Here is a 25,010-nt window from a genome sequence, read left to right on the forward strand (position 1 = left end):
CATGTGGACCTAACACAAGTTGCTACTTGGACTGTAAACAATGACTGGTGCACAGACAAGGAATTTAGCCTGGATGTCCATTATCCATCATCAGGATATCTGCTGGCTACACCCAAAGACCTGAAGCATTGTTCCTTGCACCGATTAGATGATAGCCAGGGGCTTCCAAGATTGGACCCCTGAGCTAATACATTTCATTAATTCATCCATCTTTCAAATGGGTGGCACCAGCACAAATTAGGCGGCCCAGGCCCTCCTGTCCCTGTGTGTATGAACTGCAGTCCATGCTCTGCTTTTAGATCCACAGTGTGGAAACATGGGAGCTCGCCTGCATTTAGACAGCTCCAAGGCCAATTTCCTGATAAGGAATATGGGGCAATTAACATCAGCAGCCTGGAGGATACAGATTAACAAAGGAAATTAAGACAGGAAGAACAATAGGGACCATGAACTATTAATCGCTTTTGCCTTTTTTCTACAGGTTTTTGTACAAATTAACCCACATAACCAAATACATCTTGTCCAGCCATCTTTTAATCCAACACAGTGGAAATTCAACTCTATATCATAACAGTCCTCTTCAGGGTCTGACCACTGAGCTTCAGGAGAACCGGTGCCAAAAGTGAACGTGGGTGTGTTTAATAGTTTGAGGAGCCAGTGTTTTAGAGATTCTACGTACATCTTGAAGTCATCAAGGTTGGAGAACAGTTTGGCCTTTCACTCTCTCCGTCCTGCTGTTTTCTCTCTGTTTTCTCAAACACTGCTGTTTCCTTCACCCAAGGGTGGGTCTGTGGCCTCCAACAGAAACACCACCATGACCTTCCTGCCAGCATTCCAACACACACACACACACACACACATACACAATACCACCAGGGTACCCACAACAGCACAAAGGTTAATAGAAAATAACCAAGAAACACAGATGATATAATAGAAAGGAAGCATAATAAAAGAACATACTTCAAAGTTTTTTTTCAGTCCACAGTCATAAATGAAGGGAGCATAGTGGGAAGGTGAATGAGAGAGAAAGACTGGTCTGTAATTATTTGGAAGAAAGCCAGGGTGAGCGAGCACACCTGCAGTCTACAGAGAGAGAGAGAAAGAGAGAGAGGGGAGGGGGGGAGATAGAGAAGTGGAGAGAGAGGAAGAGGAGGAGCAAAGACAGTAAAGAGAAACAGAGGTAGAAAGTCCCACACACATCAGTTAGTTGCTGTAAGAAGATAAGAGCAAGGGAGGACTTAAAAGAAGACAGAAAGAATAGAAACAGAGAGAAAGAGAGAAGAAAAGACAAGAAGAAAAGAAAGAACTTACAGAAGAAAGTGAAAGGCTGCAGGAGTTGTTGCTCGGCTGGAAATCCATCCAGCAGAGTGCAGAGACTGAGTGTGAGTCTAAGTGAACACACGAAACCAGTGTGACTGGGAGTCTACTGGGAGGACAGACTGGTTTCCACCCACAGTGAGCAGACTGCCAAGCACTATGGCCGACAACGTGAATGAGGAGTCGGACTATAACCCGGGGAAGGATGAGCTGGACTGGGGCTATGAGGAAGGTAAGCTGGTGTTCATCAGTATGTGGAGGGATGCTGGGAAATGTGTGATGTCAGCTGGTATAAAAAGTTTAGGGTCCAGATGTGTTTTAAATAGGTCTGAATCCAAAAACGTACACAGTACACAGTCTTCAGTTAATGTGTCAGCCTGGTAGTTCTATGAGTGCAGCTTTGCAGTGTTGACGTGTACTGTAAGATTCAGATTTTCTGCTAATACCCAGTAATAACAACATCTGCTTATACAGGACATAAAAACTAAAAGCATCTTTTTTTTTCAAACAATAACTGTCTATTCTGCTCCCTCTCCTGCAGCTTACTCTAGCACATCTAACTTCTTATTGACGGAAACTGTGTTGTTTTAAACAGTTACGGGCTATGATTTTTTTTTTTTTTTTTCTTGAAACCACCTGATCTGTGATGGAACACTACTGAGCAGTGTCTTTATAGAGGTGCAAAGACGGAGGGGCTGCTGGTTTCTTCTCCTTCTATATTGTAATTTAAATCTTTCCTTCAAACAATGTCTTAGTTGACATAGAAACACAGGATCATTTGATAGCTCTATGGGTTTATGTTATGACCACCAGTTTTTAATCATCAGAGGGATGATTTCACAGTCAGAGGAAACAGCTTCACACAGCTCAATCTCAAACACTAATATTCTTTTCTGATACTTTTTAGATCGTCTAAGACTTTCATCAACACATAGATGTAATATAAAATATTCCACTCAGTGTCATAGTTACAGTATGTCATGAAGCTGTGATGTAATGAGTCTTCTTTTCACTGCCACCTTTACTGAGCATCGAGGGATGTACTGTGACACTGAACTGTAAAATCCTTACTGTAAGTATACTGAATGATATGTGACACTTTGAATGCATGAATTGTATGCCTTTCAGATACCAGCTGTGTCCTGTGGAAACCTTCTGTAATGTAACTGGGTGTCCTATTGACACAGATAGCATATTTAAGCTCTGAACCCCTTTAACTGGTTACTCTTCACACACTTCATCATCCAGAGATCCATTTTGTGTGATGTGAGATTGAAACCCTTTCTGCACGACACTGCATGTTTTAAGTAGTAGTGGTAAGGCTTCATTGAAATGAACTCTGCAGGAAATCATAAGAAAATATTTGGAAGCATATGTTATTATCTGCATGTGGATGTGGAGCTGTAACGAGACGCTTTAAGGATGCAACTTGTACACGATGACTGACTGACACATCTGAACAGTGCTGGACCAACGAATGCAGGAAAAGAACAGAATTTAACTTCTGTGCCTCACAAGTCAAAAGTGGTGAGCAAAAATCTAAATAAATAAATCAGAAATGCTGGCATTGTTATGTATGATCTTAAATCTTTGGAATACACTGCTGAGCAACAGACAAATGAACGGGGCCGAGGTCACGAGTTCAGTTGGCATTGGTTTGATCTGACCACAGGTAAAGCAATGCAACAGTCATGAGTCAGTGTCATCTAAAGCTTCCTCACTGTTTCTGGGATTGCACTGATTTTAAATCCTCACTTTACGTTTGCATTATTAGCATTTTTTAAACATGAATCCAACTGGGATGGCTAACTTTTGCTTAATTTGATTACTTAAAATCTTAAAAAATGGACAACCCACAAAGAACATGAACAACAAGCCAACAGACAACTTAATGAAGAGACACAAACCTGTAATCCCTGTAACTGTAATCTCATTACACATACATCTTCAAAATATCTTTGGCAGAATACACTTACTGTACTTCAAAATATGATGTTTCCCACTTCTGTACTGCTCCCGTAGCCCTTTTTAAAAAATATTGATTTTAGCTGAGTTGGCAGTTCTCCCAGGACCACTATGAACACAAGCTAACAAGTTAATGTCGCTCAAAATTCCATTAGCATTTGTAATAACATTATCAAAAACACCCAGCCCTGGAACAGAGCCTTTCTCAACAGTGTGTGCTGCCACTCGATTCATATGCTTAGATAAGAATGGCAGTTTTTAGAAAAATTATCTAGTATTGTAATTTATTAAATAATTCTGATTCTAATTTATTAAATATTTCTGTTTCTAGTGGCCCAACAAAGGAGACGAGTCCAATGAAGGGGCTGTGGTTAGTTCAGATATGTCTGTAATAACAACATGAGAGAGAACATGAACATTTTGTTCATATTGTAGACAGAAGATAAAGGTCAAATTCACCACACAGTCCAATTTATTGACAATTGCAGTTGAGTTGTCCTTCGCTGGATGGTTCACCTTGCAGTCATTTCTGGGTGGTGGCTTCCTTGTAGAGATATTCATCCTGTGCCATAAGGTACAACGTAACACAAGAACGTATTTTAAAGGTTTTTATCATCTCTGTAGCAACCTCTGGACTGTGGCTTGAGGTCAGCAAGGTTTTGATAGCATACCTACGGCAAAGACTTGTAGATGCTGTAGTCGATGAATGCTCAAACAATTAGACCTGTAGTTTAATCTTAGAAAAAATGGCAAGCTGTACAGATTTGACTGTCCAGTGCAGAAGTAGAATATGTGGGAAACTATCTGAAAATACATCCATAACATACATCCATGTCATAACACAGTGGCAAACAGATTAACTGACTACACTCAGCCAGTCATAGTCTAATGATTTAGCAATGCGATAGGTGTCCCAACCAAAGCTCATTTCTATAGCCTTACAGAAAACACAGAATTTTGCACAGGCCCTCTCTGTGTATTGTGAGTGCAGCGAAACCCCGACTGCCTTTAGTAAATTGTTGTCAAGGCTTTAGTTGCTGAGGAAAGAGGGAATGTGACAGGTCCCCTCACCCCTCGTTGCTATGGAGTGAGTAGTCAGCCAGTGTGGAGTGTCTGTCTCTGCTGTTGCTGCTGGAGAAAGGCACACTGTGAGGAGTTGAGTCCATTTTTTTTGGAGGGACATGGGTGCACTGGACTTTCCTGAACACGATACTCACCGAATGTGTTCGTTTCCTCCTTCTAAAAACACACTGGGTTCCACACGTCTTACAATGTTTTCATTGTGTTGCCATGGAGTGATTGTGGTCAGCCGAAAGCCGAAGTGAATCTAGACCAGTGTGTACCTCTGGTGCCACTTAGTATCACTTTCTGGACTGTTTCTTCACTCTCTGCCAGTGCAGGAGAGGGTAAGTTGATAGCAACAGTTTTACTCTCTTAAGCTACAAAGGTTTGCACCTGATATGGTTTGGTCAGAAATGAAGACATTACAATAAACATGCTTCTATAATCATTTTTAAACGTCATCTGTCCTAGTTGGGCTGACCTCTTTCTGCAACCACGACCTGCTTCAGTTTGATTCTAAGAAATTTAGACTCTCCCCTTCCCCCTTTCTCCTTCTGACTCTCTACAGCAATTGTCTCACTATCACAATCAAAGCAAGAAATCCTGTTCACAAACTGAACACTCAGAGGCAGCAGAGAGGGGATGGAGGGGTAGAGCGAGGCAGGCAAGGCAGTCTAGACTTTAGAGAGACGAATGGTTTGTGTTACTAAAGTGTGTCCTGCACACACACACACACACACACACACACACACACACACACACACGCATGCATGCGCACACAGAGGAACTGGCCTCGATATAAGTTTGTGCCTTGATAGGTTCATGAAAATAGCAAGGAAATGAAGAATGAGGCTGAGGTGATGCACTGACTGAATATTTTAACCTGCTGTCAGTCTCTCTGTGAAGATAAAAACACAACAAACTCAGAGAGCTGCCTCTCCATTAAAGGCAAACTGACACTGACCTTTCTCACTGCAGCCATTGTGCATGTCATAGAAGGATAATTAATAATAATGAATGTTAGGAATCACACCTGTGCATTTCCTGTTCTAGCCAATCAAATTATGTCTTGTTAAAAACTTTTCTTTTAAAGTGTTATTTTGTCATTGGCCAGCTGTGTCCAAACATAGACACATTCATACACACATAATCCTGAATACAGCTATTGCAGTATGCACAGCTATTAGATGTACTGACCTGTGAGACCATATGGTAAAATCACATAATGATAAAAAGTCATATGGACAAAAAACAAATACTTTAGTAATACTAACACTTTCCACTGTGTTTCAGCAGTGGCACCCCCAGAACGTTTGCATAGGGATGGGGCCTTCAGCATGTAGGTGCCCACTTGGCGCTCACCATTTTATATTTATCTGACAACTGTTGTCGCTGTTACTTTAAAGATGAAGACATACAAAACAAATGAAGAATTTAAAAATATGATGCATTGGCAAAAATATAAAAATATCAATAAATCAATTAGCTGATTAGTTAGTTATCAAAAAATGAATTGAGTGTTTCGATGCTTATTATTTAATGGTCTCAGCTTCTCAAATTTGACAATTTGCCTTGTCTTAAATTTGGGATAATTCTGAAGTTTGAACCGTTGGTTGGACAAAACAAGACATTTGAAGGTGTCGCTTTGAGCTATGGACTCCATCATGAAAATAACCAACAGATTAATCAATTACCAAAAATAACCATTAGTTGCAGCCCTATAATAGTTAAAAACTAACTCCACGTCAGTATGGTAAATGGACCACATTTATATAGTGCTCTTCTAGTTTTACTAACAGCACAAGCCAGCATTCACCCACTCATACACACACACACACACATTCATACACTGGGGGCATGGGGTTCAGTATCTTGATCAAGGATGCTTTGGCATGTGAACTGCAGGGGCCAGGGACTGAACCACTGACACTCTGTGGACCACTGCTCTACCTCCTGAGCCACGGCTTCACTGTTTTCACAGTGTGGTATTGACATTTAAATAAGGGGTCTGAATACTTTCTCCGCAATTGCTTGCATGGCTTACAAGACACTTAAATGTAATAGGCCTCTTTTAGTAGAAGACCTTTTAACATGTCACAGTAGGAAAATCACAGGTAATAAAAAATACAACATAATAAAATGAATGGATGAATTCCATGTAGCTGCTGCAGTTTCAGGTTCCTGGTATTGTACATGCTGGTATTGACACACTGTCATGGCTTACAGGAAAAGAATGGACCATCATTAATGTTAATTAGTGACACCTGTGCTTTTCCCACTATGTCAAGTAAAAATGTCGACTGTGAAAAGGGTCTATTGCTCCGATGTGTTAGTGTGATTATTAGCTTATTTTTAGGGACTAACCAACATTTCCAAATGATATCCTTACAAACATTAACATGAAATTGAGCTACATGCATATTGTTAAGGCAACACATTTACAAATATGTTTATCATGTAAACACAGATCGGAGAACAGCTAAATAAAGACATGCATGGCACATGTAGCGTGTATTAATGTGTTTTGTTTTCTGTTTGTGTCCATGTGCCTGTTTTCTCTAATAGGTGTAGAATGGGGACTCCATTTTCCAGCAGCCAATGGGGAGTACCAGTCTCCCATTAACTTAAACTCCAGAGAGGCCCAGTATGACCCATCCCTCCTGGATGTTGGCTTGTCACCAAACTACGTGGTGTGTCGAGACTGCGAGGTCATCAACGATGGACACACTGTCCGCATCATTCTCAAGTCCAAGTCAGGTGAGTCCCAGGGGACATGAAAACATACAGTCAGTACAGCACTCACTGATTTAAGTGACGAGAAAGCAGGATGCATGTTGAGTTGCTGCTGTCAGTCAGTGACACGTTCATGCATTTTCAAAATGTGACCAAATCTAGTCCACTGTAAAAGTTCCCTTTTTCTTGCATTCACACTGTGACCGATTTCATCTGTCTTTTTCTTCCTGCTTGTGCTTGCCCAAAATGCCCCTGGTTTCCTGTGCTGTCGCCAGTGGTTACTGGGGGTCCGTTGCCTAGTGATCATGAGTATGAGCTCCATGAGGTTCGATTCCACTGGGGCAAAGAGAACCAGAGAGGATCAGAGCACACTGTCAACTTCAAGGCTTTCCCTATGGAGGTAGTGCAAACACACACACACACACACACACACCCTGGAGCAGGGTGCACTGTCAGACCAGACCAACAGCCTTTAAAAGACTAGAGAAACACAGTTCATATGTTTAGACTTCTGTCTCTGACATTTGTCCTTCAGATAACATTGCAGTTTGTTCAGCCCTTGAACACAGAAACTGTTTTAGCTTCTCTGACAAGAAACACTTTTGACATCTGAAGCTGAAGGCTGAAAAGCACTTTTTCACAGGCTCAAATCAATGTGTCTGAGTGTGTGCGCTCAGGAAACGTATATATCCATCCATAAGTTTGTGAATTTGACTTAGAAAGTCTGAACGAAGCAGGTCAAAAATGAAAAGGTGAAAAAGAATTGATTTTTTTTGCTCAACGTTTAGGGAGATTTTTTTTTAGGGTTTATTCACTTTCTTTCCAAAAGTTAAAAGAGAAGATCAATACCACTTTTGTGTCTGTGCAGATAAAATGGAGTTTGAAGTGGGAGGCAATTAGTCTATTTAGCAGAAAGACTGGAAGCAGGGGGAAGGTAGCCTGCTCTCTTTAAGGACTCCTGAGTTTTCTCTACAGCGTTTATGCTAAGCTAGGCTAATCCCTTCCTGCCTCCAGCTGTGTACCTACAGCACAAACATGAGAATGGTATTGATCTTCTCATCTTAGTCAGTGTGTACTTCCCAGACTGTTTCTTCAAAGGTCACAGATGTGAACCCAGGTGCAGTCCCTCAGACTGCATGTTCTGACTCTAACGTCTGGCATTTCGTTGAAGGTTTTAAGGTCAAACGCGAAACCTCGGAAATGCCAAAACTGCTACACCAGCTCACTCACTCTGACCATATTTGATGCAACTCTTTGTTCATTCCTCATTGCTTCATGATGGGGTCAGTGTCTACAGTTACTACTTAAATAGTTTTTAGCAAATGCTGAATTAGCTTTACATGTCAACCATACAGATGTTAACCTTAGACTATGTAACTTTTGAAAAAGTAAAGAACACAATTGTCCTCTCACAGAGAAAAGGGTAAATTACTCAGCTCTGAAATGTTCCATTACTCAATTCAGTAAAGTCAGGGGTTTTGCTACCACAGTGGGGTATGACAGCAGGCTTATGGATCCTAATGCTAGCTACATCTCTAATTCCAAAAAAGTTGGGACCTGTGTAACGCATAATTAAAACAGAATGTTATAATTTTCTAATCCTTTTTGACATGTACACAATTAAAAGAGCACAAAGACAAGAATATTTAATGTTTCACCTCATCAACCTCATTGAGTTTTGTAAATATATGCGAGTTTGATGCAGCAACACATTTCAAACAAGTTGGGACTGGAACAACTAAAGACTGGGAAAGTTGATTGGGTATGAAATGGGTATCCTGGAAAGGATCAGTCGTTCACAAGCGACGATGGAGCGAGGTTCACCACTTTGTGAACACATGATTGGATAAAGGAGACTACATGGAGTCAGGAACACTTTGGCAAAGCATTGTTGGCAAACACAGTTCGTTTGCAGATGATTCCACTCTGTGTTTTTTTTTATGTTTTACACCCAACTCTTTTGAAATTGGGGTTGTAATATTAGCAAACTTAAGCTGTTTTAGAGACAGAAAAGTATTTTCTAAACTATATATTTGTGATCAATTTCTGAAGAATGGCATGGAGTGCCACACACAGGTAGGGAAAGTATTGAATGACATTGTTGTTTCATTCCTCATGAGATTTGTTGACCAAAATAAAGAATATTGATGGCTTTGTCCTGTAAAACTGGGATAAAAAGTTAATGTTATATAGGTCATGGTTACATATGGTTATGTATTTCAATGCTATATTTTGAAGTCAAAATAGCTTTTAACCTTTTTTACAAATCACAAAATCAGTGCTCTGTGGGAAGTATTATTTTAATTTAATCTAAATGTCCATTGTTTCTATATTACAGTAAGACAATTACTATGTACAGTACAAGCACAGATGCAGTACAGTACAGATCTGTGGTCTGGTCAGATATTTACCTGTTTCAGGAGAAAAGTTTTGCACTCCTTTCTCCCCGCTCACATTAACTTGACATAAGAGCCCATACAGAAAGCCCTCAGTCACCCCCAGCTGATGGTTTCTCACTTTTTCACTTACCACTGCTCCCTACACCTGTTTACAACAATAGCCTCTCAAGTACAGGTTGTGTTCTGTTGTCTGTCTGTCACTAGCTCCATCTGATTCACTGGAACAGCACTCTTTTTAACACCTTGGAGGACGCACTTGGGAAGAAGAACGGAGTCCTCATCATAGCTCTTTTTGTGCAGGTAAACATCCACATGAAGAACCACAGGGTGGCACAGTGGCCACATAAGGTGCTTTTTCTCACAGCTTTCCAGTCAATTCAACAGAGATCAAAATTAGTTCAATATTCACATTTGGCAAAATATACGTAGGAGCTGGAATTTAGGATAAAGTTAATTAGTTGTATTTTACTCAGTTTCTTTATTTTGTGTGCGCATATGTTATGTACTATGGTTTTTATCCACAGTCCTTTCCACACTGTAAACAGGTAACAGCCGATACCTTTGACCTGTCTTACTAAAGACAAGTGTTACTGCTTCTATATGATATATTTCTGTGTGATTCATACTTCAAACTTCAGCCTCCAAAATGAACAGCTTCAACTAAAACTGAGCATTATAACCTTCATGAAAGCAGGATTTATTGCAGGGATGCATTAGCTCTGTCTAGTTGTACCTAATAAGATGCAAACCAAGTGTAACATTTTAGAGCAGAATTACTCATGTGGACATATTTTTGTAAAAAGATTTTGAACCCTTTGAAAGTATCTGCATGCATGTCCCCCTCCATGGCCCTCATTTTAAAAAATATTAGCTTCTTAGCACGTCAGTGGCCTTAAAGTGTTTTTCCTTCCTGGGATTGTAAGCACTGTTTTTCTAAATGAGTGGGCAGGGTTCACTCCAGATTAACTGGAATCATCCTTGGTAATCGTATGACACACTTTGGAAAACACCTTGTGCTACATTCCAATGCCCTCAGTTTCCCTGCTGGGAAAACGTGGGGGAAAAATTGTGGGAAGGTTTATGCCAGTTTACTGACACCAATCACACCTCAGAGAGTAACCTCACTTTGAGAGAGATCTGAGTCACACCAGCAGAAGGAAACACACCCAATGAAAAACACCAGCTAGCAGTCTCCTTCTGGTCCCAGCCCAGACAGCCCAGACAGCCCTGACCCCCCGAGGCCACAGTCTGAAGTCAGTCAACCTCAGACATCCTGTTTTTGACGTATCCTTTAGCTTGTACTTCCTGTTCACTTTCTGTAAGAATATAAAGTAAGATCTTGTTAAAACATTGTTGACATCTTTAAGACGATCAGTGATAACACTGTCTGTAGAACATACACTGATACACCAGCTGACGGCCCACTGAAACCTGCAATCTGTTGCGTTTTAACAGATTGGAAAGGAGCATCTGGGTCTGAAGGCCATTACTGAAGTTCTACAGGACCTGCAGTACAAGGTGAGAGTAAGACATGTTCAATAATAATTTATCACATCAGATAAAAATGAATGTCAGATGAATAATCACATCAGATGAAAAAACTGTTTACATGATGACAGTATTTATTGTTGTGTTGCTGTATTTCCATCAGGGGAAGAGCAAGATAATCCCCTGCTTCAACCCCAACACTCTGTTACCTGGTGAGTATATTCATAATGAATCACGGCATTATGGAGCACTATCATCCTCTCATTGATCCATTCATTCTTAATGCCAGCTGATTCTAAATCATGATCAGTAGCAGTAGTATCAAACAATGGTGGCAGGAAAAGCAGATGGTCAGGAATGCACAGTTTTCATTTCACTCGGCATCACGCCTGTGCACAGATGACTGCCCATCACATCGTTTATCAGTGTTCTTTTCACAGAACACAGTGTGACTTTAACATGGTGAACACGGGATAAATATTTAACAAGGACTCGTCGTTCGTCTCTTTGTCGTGAAAATACAAATATTGAATTTGGCAGTTGCGTTTGGTTGACTTTGGAGAAGCATATTCACACTCAGCAGTGTTTAAGGTGGTCCACCATGTTCGGTCAGACAGTCCTGTTAACCACTGTGTCACTGAGTAAGCACATGTTTGTATAGGTCACCAGTTATTTTTTCACAGCAGACACCTGAAGTGTCAGGAAGGAGGAAAAGAGATGATTTAAGAAATATCTTCAAAGAAATCTTCAAGGAGGAATTTGTTGGCTGTGGAGCTGAACAGATCTGGATGTTTTACTGATCTGGAACCAGATTTAAAACGGAACCAGTTGGTGGCACACAGACGTTTAAAGGACAGTGACTAATTTCAAGAAAAGGGGTCCCTAACTGCCCGACTCTCCGCAGATAATATTGCAAAATCATCCATTTAATAATTTCTGTATGTTGTGCTATCCTCTGATTGTTACTAAGTGGAGAACCTACTCTTCACACCTTCTAATTTCCTATTTCATCAGAATGAATGTGTAAGAATGTCTCTAATCTGCCCTCAGATCCTTTACTGAGAGACTACTGGGTGTATGAGGGATCTCTGACCACACCACCTTGCAGTGAAAATGTGACCTGGATCCTCTACCGCTACCCTCTCACCATCTCACAGCTACAGGTAAAAGAGAAATGAAATGAATGAAACAAAACAAAATGATGTTTAAAGAGGTTTAAAGACTCGATCTCACCAGACCTCTTCAGCCTGCTCCTCATCTCTGTATGAGACTAGATGTATGTACTTTAGCCACTATTAGCATGACTTATTCAAATCTCTGACTGGACTGTCTGCACCTGTGTTGCATTGTGGGCAATGCAGGCGGCAGGTTTTGAGAAGGAAGAAGAATGTGTTGAATTCTGCTGCATCAGTTTACATCCTTTATTTAATTTGCCTATCAGGAGTCTGCCAATGTTAGAGAGACCCAATTCTACATGTGGAGTACACTCTTTCATTTTTAGGTTTCAGGACAATGCTCTGATAAACTGTACACAACTTATTCAGCACAAAACAGCAAACAGACGCAGTTAGCGAGTCGCTAGTGAACACAGTGTAGCATTCAGCAGCTAGAGACAGTCAGGAGTTGGTGGAGACCAAAACAGAGCTGAAAGGAGAGTGAATATTGAGACTTACATTCATCAGTTGGAAGGCTAATGATCTGGATGCATACAACTGTTCACACGCTAACATGTTCACCATGTCAACTTTATGTATCACAAATGGCAACTGCTAACAATAGCAACGGTAAGTTAGACCATACAGGCATTGACTGTCAACACCTCATTTGAGCACTGTTCTCCAAGATATACATATAATCAACGTCAGGCCTTTTTGTGGCTTTTATACCACACGGGACCACTAACCTGTGGCTCTCTGGCATTCGCTGCAGCACAGGGAGCCTTTACACACTCTGCCAGTCAATGAGCTTGTCACTTGGCCCTTAATAGATTTAAACTTTAATTCAGCCTTTGCCTGACTCAGGACTCTCCTCTAGCAGGTTCTTGTGGTTATCCACTGACATTTATTTCAGTCTATCATCCTTGCTCCCCTCTGGCCTGCTGACCCTTTGAAATGCTAACAGACAGAAGGACTTCTGGCTGTCCTCCTTCCTCAGGCTATGTCCATACTACTGTGGATGACTTTGTACCACTCCAGCCACATCATTTCTTTTTACAGGAACAACGCACATCGATAAACATCACTGCACATGTGCTAGTGTTAGTTAAAAGAATAATTTTTAACAGCTGTCCCTTGACCAGGTGCTAGATTGGCCAATTAAAAACAACAAGATAAAAAGCATATAAGAACAGAAGAACGCAGGCGAAACATGAAGCAGCTAAAAGGAGTGAGGCAAGTGGCAAATGCACAGCAGGATGTCATTAATTTAATATGGCCATGCACAAAAGGATGACTCACAGTTATACTTTTATATCATCATAAATGCTACATGCTAACCAAGTCTATTCCAAGGCTGCTGCACTGAGATCCAATAGGTTTTTTGTAGTGTGTGGCTCAAGAAACAGAACCATACATCGCTGACATCATCATCATCGTCTGATTTTCTGCCCATATTTCTACAACAAATAAGTGAACTTGAAGATAACTGAAAGAAGGCTGTAAGAAGCTAACTTTTTAATGTCATGGGTCTATTTTGGATATACATGCTGGATTCAGAATCACTCGTTAATTGGAATGAAAGTTGCTCTCCGTAGCACATATGCCTTAAAAAACCCTACAGTAATTATAACTGTACATATGGGAGAGAAGATTTTCAAAAAAGATGGTTTTGTGGGTTCTAAAAATGGGTGGGTTTTTACTTTAGACATGAGGGCAAAAAGAATTAAAAGAGCAGAATAATCAAGAGCAAACCACAAATTTGTGGTCTGAAAAAGTTTATGTATTTTGTATTTCTGCGACCCGAGTGTGATTAAGTGTAAGTCACACTGAATCTAAAAATATGTGTATCATATCTGTATGCTCAGTAACTGCCTAGCAACCGGTCAAACAACAACGACTACCTTCCTGTTGTTTGTGTAACACCAGCATACACCTGTCACTTTCACCTCACAAGGTGTCTTCACCTCACGTGTCTCTCTCTTCGCACACCACCTTCAGCTCATGCGTCTCATGGTTTGAACCTCTGAATTAGACGTATCCTTTAAAGACACGTAGAAATAAACGTAGAAAATAAATGCAAAAGGGCAGATTTTGGGAAGGTGAGTGACATAAAAAAATATAATTCCAATACCATAACTACAATGTATTGAACATCACAGACAGTCTAATATTAGTTTATTGTGTATTGTGTATATTATCTTGTCTCCAGCAGCTGAATGAACATGAACAGGTGTTTTAAAACAGCAGGTCCTGCTTACCTTGAATCCTTGAATATACAACTCCAACATCTGCCTATCATTGACTGCTAAAAGACAAGAGTGTGTGTGCACAGCGCATATATGCATGTAAAAGTGTGTGTGTGTGTGTGTGTGTGTGTGTGTGTGTGTGTGTGTGTCATTCAACAGTTGCCATGCCTACATGTTTTGCACTTTGACAGTAAGCTATAAATCATCCTTTTGTAGCACAGCATTAGAGGAACTGTTGTCATGTTTGTTTTGGCTGATGTAAGCGGCTATACGCGGTATGTGTGTGTAAATGCGATTTGTATCTGCAGTGGCCACATTTACACCTGAACAGGAAGTCAGATTATGGATCCTTTCTGACACAAGTCTGATCATTTGGTGTGAGCAAGAAAACAAGAGATGTTATTTCTTGTAGATGAACAGATCTTTCAAAACCGCATACTGAGTGCTGGGTAAATATACTGTTTGTTCACTCTTTCAAATGTGCTTGTTAAGAGCTGAAATCACCAGAAATAATAGATAACAATGCTCTCACAACACTGCTGTATTCACTGAGTTTCCACAGCTCTGATTCCTGACAGCTGTCTTCAGATGATCACATTTCGTTCCCACACTATCATTATATCATTACGGGCTATTTTTCTGTCATTAGGGACTCCACATGGGTCCCAGTCTTCTAATCTTTCTCCACCCAGGTTCCTTTTAGTCAGCACTGAAAACTTGATCACCTGAGCGTCTAACAGCCAGAGGAAACCCTGAGTGTAGAGCAAATCTTTGAAGTCATATGGATAATATCATAACTGTTCTATACTTTGCTGACTTTGCTGCTACTAATCACACAACTATGTGACTTTGCTTGAGATAGTATTTCAGTATTAGTTCAAGAGCAACACTAGCTGTAGGTACTGTATGGTTACTGCTATGGCCTGTTTGCTATTGTAATTTTGAGTTTTTAGTTGTTGTTTTTATTATTCATTTTTACTGTTTAATTATTTCTTTGTGGTGTTTTCTTCCTATGTGGGGACCAGACTGCATGCAAGCACTGTACACATTTTAGACAGTGTCCCACCCTGCCAACAATAGCCTTCAGGTTTGCTGCACTGCTGGAAGTTTTTAGAGATCTTTTTGTCATACAAGAAAAATAAATAAAGATAAAGAATAAACAAATAAGGACAGTGAATATTGGTCATCAGTCCAGGGATATGAGTATTGGCCTTTTTAAAGTTTGACCATATCGGTCAAGCCTGTTATGTGTGGAGCCTTGAGATGTGGAGCTATGACCTAGTTCGGCCTCTAAAATTGAATCTTTCCTCTTGTGTCTGTGCAGATTGAGGAGTTTCGGAGGCTGCGGTCCCATATCAAAGGGGCGGAGCTGCTAGAAGGGAATGATGGGTTACTGGGGGACAACTTCCGTCCCACCCAGCCACTCAGTGACCGGACGGTTCGTGCTGCCTTCCAGTGACTCTCACTTTCCACTGCCAACCCAGAAAAACTACAGGACCTACATATACAAGGATAGAAGGTAACAGTGTAACTTGTGTGACTTCTGCTCTGTCCCGCTTTAACACACAGTCCTGTACATGTCGCTGAGGTAGCTGCAGCTACATGAACGCAAAATAAAAGCAGAAATGAAAGAAAAACTGACCAACTTCTCAACAAACACTGTTCTCTGTATTTTTAGTTAGTTCAGCATGTTTCCTCATAAGGGACAGACTTATAATGGAAATAGGCACGCTGTCCCTGAGGTATTTGGGTCCTCTGAAACCACAGTGTAATGGATCAAGCCCTGGAAGAACTAACCCAGTTCAGTCACTAATCTGGGACTAGCCTATATACAGTACGTAGTGTATGGAGGCAGCCCAGATTTAGCTCAGCAGCACTGTGGCAGGAGGACAGGGCGGAACTTTTGGAGCTCAGAGGGGAAGAGGAGGGTAAAAAAGAGACTTTAATACTGAGGGTCCTGGCTGAGAACTAATGAGGACACAAAGGGTTCCTGTATTTTGCAGATATTAAATCTCTCTGTTTATTGTCAGCATGTTAAATTATACAAAACAGATTAACAGGGTCTTGCAAAGGAAGTTTAGTGTAACCTTATACCCTGAATAGTGTATTCTTGTCACAGTCTGATGCCTTCATGTCACTATCAGTTGGCCTTGGTACACAACATAATGTCAGGGGCGGGAGGAACACGGCCTCTGCAGTGCAGTCAATGATCTGAACTTTTGACCCTGGTGTAGCATTTATTTTGACTGACTTCAATTAATCATTTTCCTTGTTCAGCTTCAGCTTCTTTGTTGCTCCAGTGTTTTAGTATTGCACCTCTAAAATGTTGGGAGGCTTACAGGTGAGAAAGAGTCAAAATCAAAGCAGCTGTTGCAGAGATGTTCTGACTTTTCTGTTCTTTTTTCCTTAATAGCATTGTTTGTTAGACCTCCCTTGTGCCATGTGACAAACAAACAACCTCTTAGCAAACTTAGAGGAAAAATCCTGCAAGTGGGTGCTTCCATGCAGAAGCAGTCATGGTATGCTAGGAGTCATGATCACATCGTGACTCACGCGGTTGTTTAGTTTCCTGGTTTTATTTTGAAATGAATCGTTCTCGTTTCACTGAAAGATATTTTTTGCAGTTCTAACCCTAAACTGTGGACTTCCAACTTATGTTTACCCTCATTAGGTTGAGGACAGAGCAGAGGTTATGTTACAGAGCAGCACTTATCAGACTTGTTCATGAATGTGTTGTTCAGGATGATACAGTTTATAAAACTCTGAACTGACCTCATTGTAGCTCATATTCAAGGGACAGAGAGATGAGAGTAACAGGGAGCATAGATGGAAGAGGGAAAACAGAGTGAGGCAAGAGGTGAGGAGGCTGATGAAGGGGTGCAGTGGTGAAGGGAGGTGAGAATGCCAGCGGGATGAAAGAGGAGGAGACAGAGGGAGGGCAGACGGAAAGGAGAGAACGAACAGAGGACTATTGTTTATAGTGTAAACGGATACTGAGCTGGTCCCAACAGATCAGAGAGGCAGAGAGGGTGCTGGGTGGAGGTCAGACAGAAAAAAGGAGCAGGAAAGAAGTGTGAGGATGACATATGCATGAATCTGCTGTCACCTGCATATGTGTGAATATATCACCAAATATCACCGGCTGAAAAGAGCACGTGTTGTTGTGGAAATAAATCTGCTGAACTGCCTACAGCTATAATGATGACCATGGTCACCATCTTAGCTCAGTGTGTTAGCTTGCTAACATATGATAAATAAACACAAACTACAACTGAGGCTGATGGAATGTCATTAGCTCCGCAGCGTTTTGGTCTTAAACCAAAGTGATGATGAATTGAAATGTTGATCTGATGATGGTGAATGATGAAAAGCGACGGGCTCACCAAAGTTATGACAGCTGGTCCTGAGGAGAACATGAAGGTCTAAATGTCACTGCAGCTTGAAGTAATGCATAATAAGTCATTTCCTGTGAGACTGAGAAGGTATGGAACCATATGTAGTCAAATGGTTTACATCAAGCCTCAGTTGTCTGTTCATTTGATGGCTGGTGGCTGTTTTTGTGGTACTGCAGATGGAAAAATCTGCTTTTACAGAATACACCTTTCTCTGGAGTAACTTTTCCAGTCAGAAGGAGGTGGAGAAGCTGTCAAGCTGCTAATTTAACATAGCATACAGAGTACAGAAGCAAGGGAACAATAAAAGGATCTCTCTCTCTTCTCCTTCCCTCTGAAGTTTTGCTCGGCTGTAGAGCACATCTGGTTTCTCTTTCCTTTAATCGGATCCATATTTGTCTTTCTTTACAGGAGAGGAGAAAGAAGAGGTGTGAAGACAGGAGCAGAAACAGAGGAGAGACAGGAAGTTGATGTGGTTGTTGATCAGCTGCAGACTGAAGGTGGACAAAGAAACTATTGATCTCACATCACTGTGTGTCTGTTTGTGTGTGTGTGTGTGTGTGTGTGTGTGTGTGTGTGTGTGTGTGTGTGTGTGTAGGTGTGTCTGAATAGCCTCTCTCTCCCTCTCATTCTTAGTCTTAATGTGTATTTGAGTGTAGCATCCTCCCTGTGTCTGTCTGCAGACTGTAGCTGTGTCTGTGTCAGTATTATTTTGTCAGTGTGTGTTCTGTGTGTGTTTGTGTCCTGATTAGAAGATAGGACGCTTTACAACCAGCCCGTCTCTGCTGTCACAACAAGAGGAAACATGAACCACAGATGTACACACACACACACACGCACACACACGGCTTCACATACTCAACACACACACACATGTGCTGCAAGCACACTCTGCAAACACCTGAGGCTGGTCATTATGTGTTATCAACTGAATGCGCTGCACCAGAAGTTTAACACACAGTTAAACAACAAACTGTAATGATGACTTAATATTCTGTTTTGAATCGGCTGAATCCGAAGATGAAATCAGCATGAAAGGGAAATATCTTTATTTCAAAATAGTGAACCAAATTTCTACAGACAAATCTGAGCTGCAGACAGAAGTAGACAAGCCGCCATTACTGTGGTGGCCCCTGGCCCAGCAGTCAACCCTCATATAACTATGTAATATATGTAAATTTCCCTTTTTAAGCACCTTTGTCAACAGATGCTGTAGAACCTGCTACACTGCACGCTGACAATGAGTCCTCAATGCCATTAAAGTAAAGGTTATATACACACCTTTTCAATGAAGTCTTATTGGAGGAAAGAAAACCCCACAATGTTCTGCTTCAGGAAATCTATTTTACTTTCCTAAATGTCCGTTATTATCAAATCTTTATGTGTCGGTCACATTATGAGCAGCTTGTAACCGTGCATGTCTCTTGCTGAGCTTGGTACTCCTCTCTGAAATGTGTCAGACTTTTTAAGAAATGTCTACCCATTACAAAGCAAAGAATCATAGAGTTTGATGATTTAATCAGAAGCTAGCTTCATCTGACAGAATGTTCACAGCCAGGCTGTTATTTTTTCCAAAGCTAGTGTCATAATTAATTTCAGGTGTTTCAGTGTGTTCACTTCCACTCTGCCAGTGCAGTAAGGGTGGAGATGCTTCAGAGTGCAACATATTGGCTCCATTTGCTCTGTAATGACTAGCTTTATGTCAGCCTATAATGAAATATAAACAGGAGTGTAGAAGTAATGATGGCATGTTGGGTTTACATTGATTTCCATCTATTAAACTACATAATATGGTTTAATATGGACTTTTTAATGAGTATGTTCGGTTATGTTCTGGTGTTTAAGTGTGTACTGAAGGGTTCAGCAGTGTGTGAACGCTCTGTGCAGCTGCTGATTGAACCTCCTCCACATCTACATCCCATCATACACTCAGAACAGGTTCTGTCAGACTCTCAAATGTACACACTTAACCCCTCCCTGCGTCAGATTTCAAACTGAAATAATAGTTGCTGAAAGAAATGCTGCATCAACACATGTTCGTCCAAACCCTTGTGAGGTTCAGTGCATGTGATGATATTTCTATCATGAGTGTTCACGCTCAGTCCTCTCTGTACTGTTCTGTTCAAACTGAATGAATTCACAAACAGAAACAACAGTCAACATGTTGAATATCACTCTCCGTCTTTGCAGTGGTTTCTCCTTTTGGACCCTTAACTCCCCTCCCGATTCCCCCTTTCATGGGGGGTTGATCACAGTTAAAGCAGATATAGTCCAGTTATTCTTACCTGTATCATAAAGAGGTTAGAGTCACTGTCTTTATTATCTGTTAGTACAGGTTTTGTGTCCTGTCATTGTCCAAAGAATGTCATTCTGAACACATTTCTTCATTTTTTAAAATGAAACTGGTCAAATGTTGATGATGTTTTCATGAGATGTCGACTAGTAGCAGCTTTAACCTTCATTAACATCAGATGAATTGTCATGACTGCCTTCATATTGATTTAGGAAGCAGGGAGGTTAAGAGCACTGCTCTTAAGTGTGTGTGTGTGTGTGTGTGTGTGTGTGTGTGTGTGTGTGTGTGTCTGTGTGTGTGTGTGTGCATATTACTCAATTTACACCTGGCATTAAAACAGCATCTGTATCTGGACATGGTGCACGGGCAAAGACAAAGACCAAATTTGGAGGTGGTCCTGCTGGCACTGTGATGGGATTTCATCCAGGTGCACGTGTCCAGATACAGATCACATGTCAATACCAGGTAGAAATGGGGCCTGTGTGTGTGTGTGTGTGTGTGTGTGTGTGTGTGTGTGTGTGTGTGTGTGTGTGTGTGTGTGTGTGTGCGCATGCGTGTGTGTGTTGATGGTCTAAAAAGGTACTGTGTCTGACAAACTAAGCTGAAATAAACTGTGACAACTGATGACTGTTACTGTAAAGCAACAATAAACTATAACACTGACTTAATAAAATGCTGAATTGAAATAGTGTTTTTTCTACTTTAACCAGGATAAACAGATTCACGAACACTAACAAATACTGTTTTAAAGGGTAAGTCTAGTGATATTCTGTATTTTTCTAAAATGTATTTAAAGATAAAAACTAACAATGAATTGACCCACCTAACAAGTATTGTCTGTGTAGCCTGATCTATAGAGAGCTATAAGCTATTAGCTATAACTATTAAAAACACGTCAGTGAGCCACTGTTGCACTGGGTGACATGTTCCGTCATTACAATGAAGTCACACACTGTAGTTTGTTTTGACTCAATGCCAGTCAGCCATCCCACTCAGTGCTGCTGCTTCAAATACTTACTAGAGCACCAAATGTACATTAATCCACAGCTGAAAGTAGTCCCCCCAAAATGTGCAGTTCCTTCCTGTTTGAGTGACATTTACAGTGAGCAGCTGTTTTAGGTCATTACAGAGGCTTTTTAAAATGATGAAATGATCTGTACAGTATCTATCTATCTATCTATCTATCTATCTATCTATCTATCTATCTATTATAGATAGATATAGATACAGATATATTCATTAGGAACCAATGGCCTGGGGCCACAGACAGGACAGCGAAGTGACACTGTTGAGAGACAGACTAATCCATTGTTTGTTTGGTCTTTTCGTGTAATTATTTGACCAAAAAACACCAGCCTTATCTTTTGGGTAAATATGGAGGATCAGCTGATTTGAATGCATGTTCTGTGCAGTCAGATGAGTTTGGCCAAGTAAATCAAACGCACCTCAGGCTTGTTCAAATATTTGAAACCAAATTCTGGCAGATATGTCAAGGTGTGGTTGTTTGGTGTCAAGACGACGCAGGCTGGTGTTTACTCACTTTAATCTACTGAGACACAGTCAAGTCAATTTCATTTCGAAAGCCCAGAATCATAAATACCAGTGTTAAATTCTGTATTGTGCACCTCCTCATGTACAGCATGTCAATGTAGAGTGAGTCAGTGTTCATACAGTGCAGTTTTTCCTGCAGTTGTGTACAGTTGCAATCACCAACTATTACAGCATGACCCTGTACCTCTGTCTAATGATTCAGAATATCCCATTAAAAAAAAAAAAAAATTAGAAAGAAGCCAGTTCCACAGTCAGTAAAGCGGCAGAAGGTTCCTCAGGGGTTGACAGTGAAGTGCAGGTCATATCCAGTGTGAAAACTTTTGGAGAATTACAATGATCTGACTGAGCTGTGCCAACAGGACAGCTGGTAGCCTGCAGCGGAATGAAGAGAATTACTGTCCTCATGCATGATGTCCCTTTCCAAAAATATGACCTGGAGATCACCTATAAACCCCAAACCCTGCAACAAACAGTTACTAATGATGGTGCACCCATCAATGTCAAGCATACTAAGGTAAGATAAGACTTTATTGAGCCCCCAGGGCAGATTCACATGTTACCGCAGTACTCAGACAGGCTACAACAGATGAACAATCATTGAATGAAATAAAAAATAAAGAAGAGAAAAAAGAAATGGGAAAGGTGATATTAAAAAATGCTATAGGCAATATATACTGTACATACAGTATATTTGTGCAGTACCTTGTTTAGGTTATATTCTGGTGTTTCAGTGGATACTGATGGGTTCAGCAGGGTGCACAATAAGTGAATTGTGTAATTTGTGCAAAAGAAGTCCAGTAGTGCACCTCCAGCACTCATGATGTGTAAATGATATACTATATTTATACAGTAAATAAAGAATAAAGTGAACAGTGATATTTATATAGGCAGTATATGTAACATTCACACTATACAGTAAAATACAATTCTATGAGGTATATAGAAACCAAAGAGAATACTATTATATAGCATATGCTTTACTAATATGAAAGCACAATAATAATATAATAGTAATACTGTGTTGTCATGTAGTGCTATAAGTAACAGAATGGCATGTCAGATAAGACAGATCTGTTACTAACACAAATACAAGCAGGCCTATAAGTATGTCACAGTATGTTGTGTCATAATGATGATTCTCGTAATTGTTTCTGTCAATTTACACCAAAGCTCTTCCCTCCAGGGTTGTGCAGTCTTGAGTGTTGTGTAGAAGGATCAATATGTAACTATGCTGCCCTCTGCTGTTTGAAAGAGGCATCGCAATGACCGCCTGAGCTCTCTGATCACTGATCACCTCTGAGAAAACCTGTTTTCATCTCACTTTTCAATTCAGTTTATTTTTTCAAGATCTAACTGGAAAGTTTAGAATAGTTTAATATGAGTTGTGTTAACAGTGTGTCCAGTCAACATAGAGTTGGTTAAGTGAAGGTGAATTCGTGACATCCCTGGCACTATTATTTTCAGTATAATAAAGTGACCGTTCTCCACTGACTGACTTACTTTATTGATCTGGGGAGCTGTAGTCTTCCTTTTAGAAACCAAATTCAGTACATTGTTATATAATAACCAGAATAGACTGTATTTTTTCCAGTTTCAGGCAGTAACAGTTCCTCTTGTGACCAGCAGGGGGCTCTGTAATGACATGAAAGAAATGGCTAAACCCGCTCTGAGACTGGTGGTAATGAAGAGAGGGGAGTGACAAAACTGTGAGATTCATCAGTTTTTACTCCCAGTTTAAAGAAGTGATGTGATATACGTGTCTTTGCTTTTGGAGACGCCAGTAGTCAGGGCTAAGACTCCGATACAGAAACCAGCACTTGAACTGGTGGGATTCAGTTTCTTGCTCAGGGACACTTCAGCAGCAGCATCTCTGGTTGTCTGCCTCATCAGAGCAAGACTTCCCTCTGATCCAGGACAGTACAGTCTGGATTTAACAACACCATGAAACAGATCAGGACATCCAACATGTTTCATTTCTGCTGCTGTTGTGGGAACTTAACTGTACTGTAAGATTCCAAAGCATGAAGTAGTTGCAAATGAGCTATTATTTTTTACAAGCTTTCCCTTTAAAGCATTAAGCCTTTGAAGCACTTTTTTCATTGAAGTGTGTGAAAAACTCTGCTGGGGAAAATGTCAGTTATTTCCAGTGCACATCAAAGTGCTCTCAGACCTTTCTTGAGTCACGTGTCATTTTCTTGCTCTTAGTATGCCAGTATCCACGCTCCTGACACGATTCAGGCTGACTGAAAACAGGTGTCATTCCCTCTTTGGACTGTTTGGTCTTTATTGAAGCACTAGACTACTTTTTTTTGGAGGTTCTGTATTAACATGATGACAACTGGCCAACTCCATGACATCTGGGCCAGCTGCACTGTTCATGAAGGCCATTTGACACTCCAGAAAAAAGCTGCTAAGTGGGTTCAGGATTAAGTTAAGATTCTGTCAAAATACCATTCCCAAGAAAGAACTGAAATTCAAATATATACAATACATAACATTTGACAAGAATATTATAGGGAGGATTAAATTAAAGCCACTTTAATATATGTGGTTTTTGGAATATTACAGGAATCTTATAGCAATTAGAAAATATTATGTGTGCTCTATGGAAAACCACTGGATATACTGGGTGTCTTCATTTTGTGTGGGATTTTCTAAGTCTTGGTAAGATAATTAATCATTTCTGTAACAAACGAGTGATTAATGAACAGATGGTTTGATGGATGGATAACAGGATAGGGAGGATGCAAAGAAGATGGAGGGGCAAAGGAAAATAACAGCTGCAAGGGTCTGCTGAAAACCTTGAGACACAAAGGCCATCATAGTCAGCGTTTTCATGGCTTTTCCTGAACTTAACGGACCGACCTCACAAAGATATACATCTGAGAAGACCCTGGTTTCAGAATTAGAGTTTTTACCTGTGTTTAAGTTAAGATTTGAATCAGGATCAGTGTTGTATTAGTTAGTGTGAGACTGGGATTAGAAATATAACTGGACACAAGTTTCTTAAATAAATAAATATCTTGTGTGTGTGTGTGCGTGCGTGTGTGTGTGCGTGTGTGTGTGCGCACTCTGTGGTTTGAATTCCCCTGCTGTTTGTTAACTTGACCATCTGTCTGACCCTCTCGCACTATTGACCCTCTGTGTGTGTGTGTGTCCATTGTGCGCTTGGCCTCGATCACATTAGCACAGACATCATTAACTCCTGAATGACCAAAGCACTAAAGATCATGAGGGATGATGAAGAAAGAGGAAGATGAGGTGGAGATAGTGTGTGTGTGTGTGTGTGTGTGTGTGTGTGTGTGTGTGTGTGTGTGTGTGGGTGTGTGTGGCCATGTATCACTCACATTGTGTGGACATGTTTACACGGTCACACTGTGAGGACTTGCCTTACTCGCAGGGAC

At 40.6% G+C, this 25,010-nt stretch overlaps 1 protein-coding gene across 2 annotated transcripts; it reads left to right on the forward strand.

The window, feature by feature from the left end:
- The first annotated feature begins 1,166 nt into the window (after positions 1-1,166).
- ca8 (carbonic anhydrase VIII) lies at positions 1,167-20,738 on the forward strand. Of its 2 annotated transcripts, none has more exons than XM_076745661.1 (9): positions 1,167-1,552; positions 6,913-7,104; positions 7,356-7,480; positions 9,684-9,779; positions 10,935-10,997; positions 11,131-11,179; positions 12,018-12,130; positions 15,695-15,889; positions 18,174-20,738. In XM_076745661.1, the coding sequence occupies exons 1-8, from the start codon at positions 1,480-1,482 to the stop codon at positions 15,827-15,829; spliced, it is 846 nt and encodes a 281-aa protein (XP_076601776.1). In that variant the 5' UTR covers positions 1,167-1,479; the 3' UTR covers positions 15,830-15,889; positions 18,174-20,738. The 2 variants fall into 2 exon arrangements, with proteins under 2 accessions (XP_076601776.1, XP_076601777.1); XM_076745662.1 differs by having other exon boundaries at positions 1,176-1,552; positions 6,919-7,104.
- The last annotated feature ends 4,272 nt before the right edge of the window (positions 20,739-25,010 follow it).

This window comes from Chaetodon auriga, chromosome 12, assembly GCF_051107435.1.
Source record: "Chaetodon auriga isolate fChaAug3 chromosome 12, fChaAug3.hap1, whole genome shotgun sequence".
Classification (NCBI taxonomy): domain Eukaryota; kingdom Metazoa; phylum Chordata; class Actinopteri; order Chaetodontiformes; family Chaetodontidae; genus Chaetodon; species Chaetodon auriga.

Bases quoted from the DNA above. Each gene is read 5' to 3' on its own strand.
- ca8 (XM_076745661.1), top strand. From the start codon at position 1,480: ATGGCCGACAACGTGAATGAGGAGTCGGACTATAACCCGGGGAAGGAT. The intron at 1,553-6,912 runs GTAAGCTGGTGT...TTTCTCTAATAG, and splicing joins GGACTGGGGCTATGAGGAAG to GTGTAGAATGGGGACTCCAT. The intron at 7,481-9,683 runs GTAGTGCAAACA...GTCTGTCACTAG, and splicing joins TCAAGGCTTTCCCTATGGAG to CTCCATCTGATTCACTGGAA.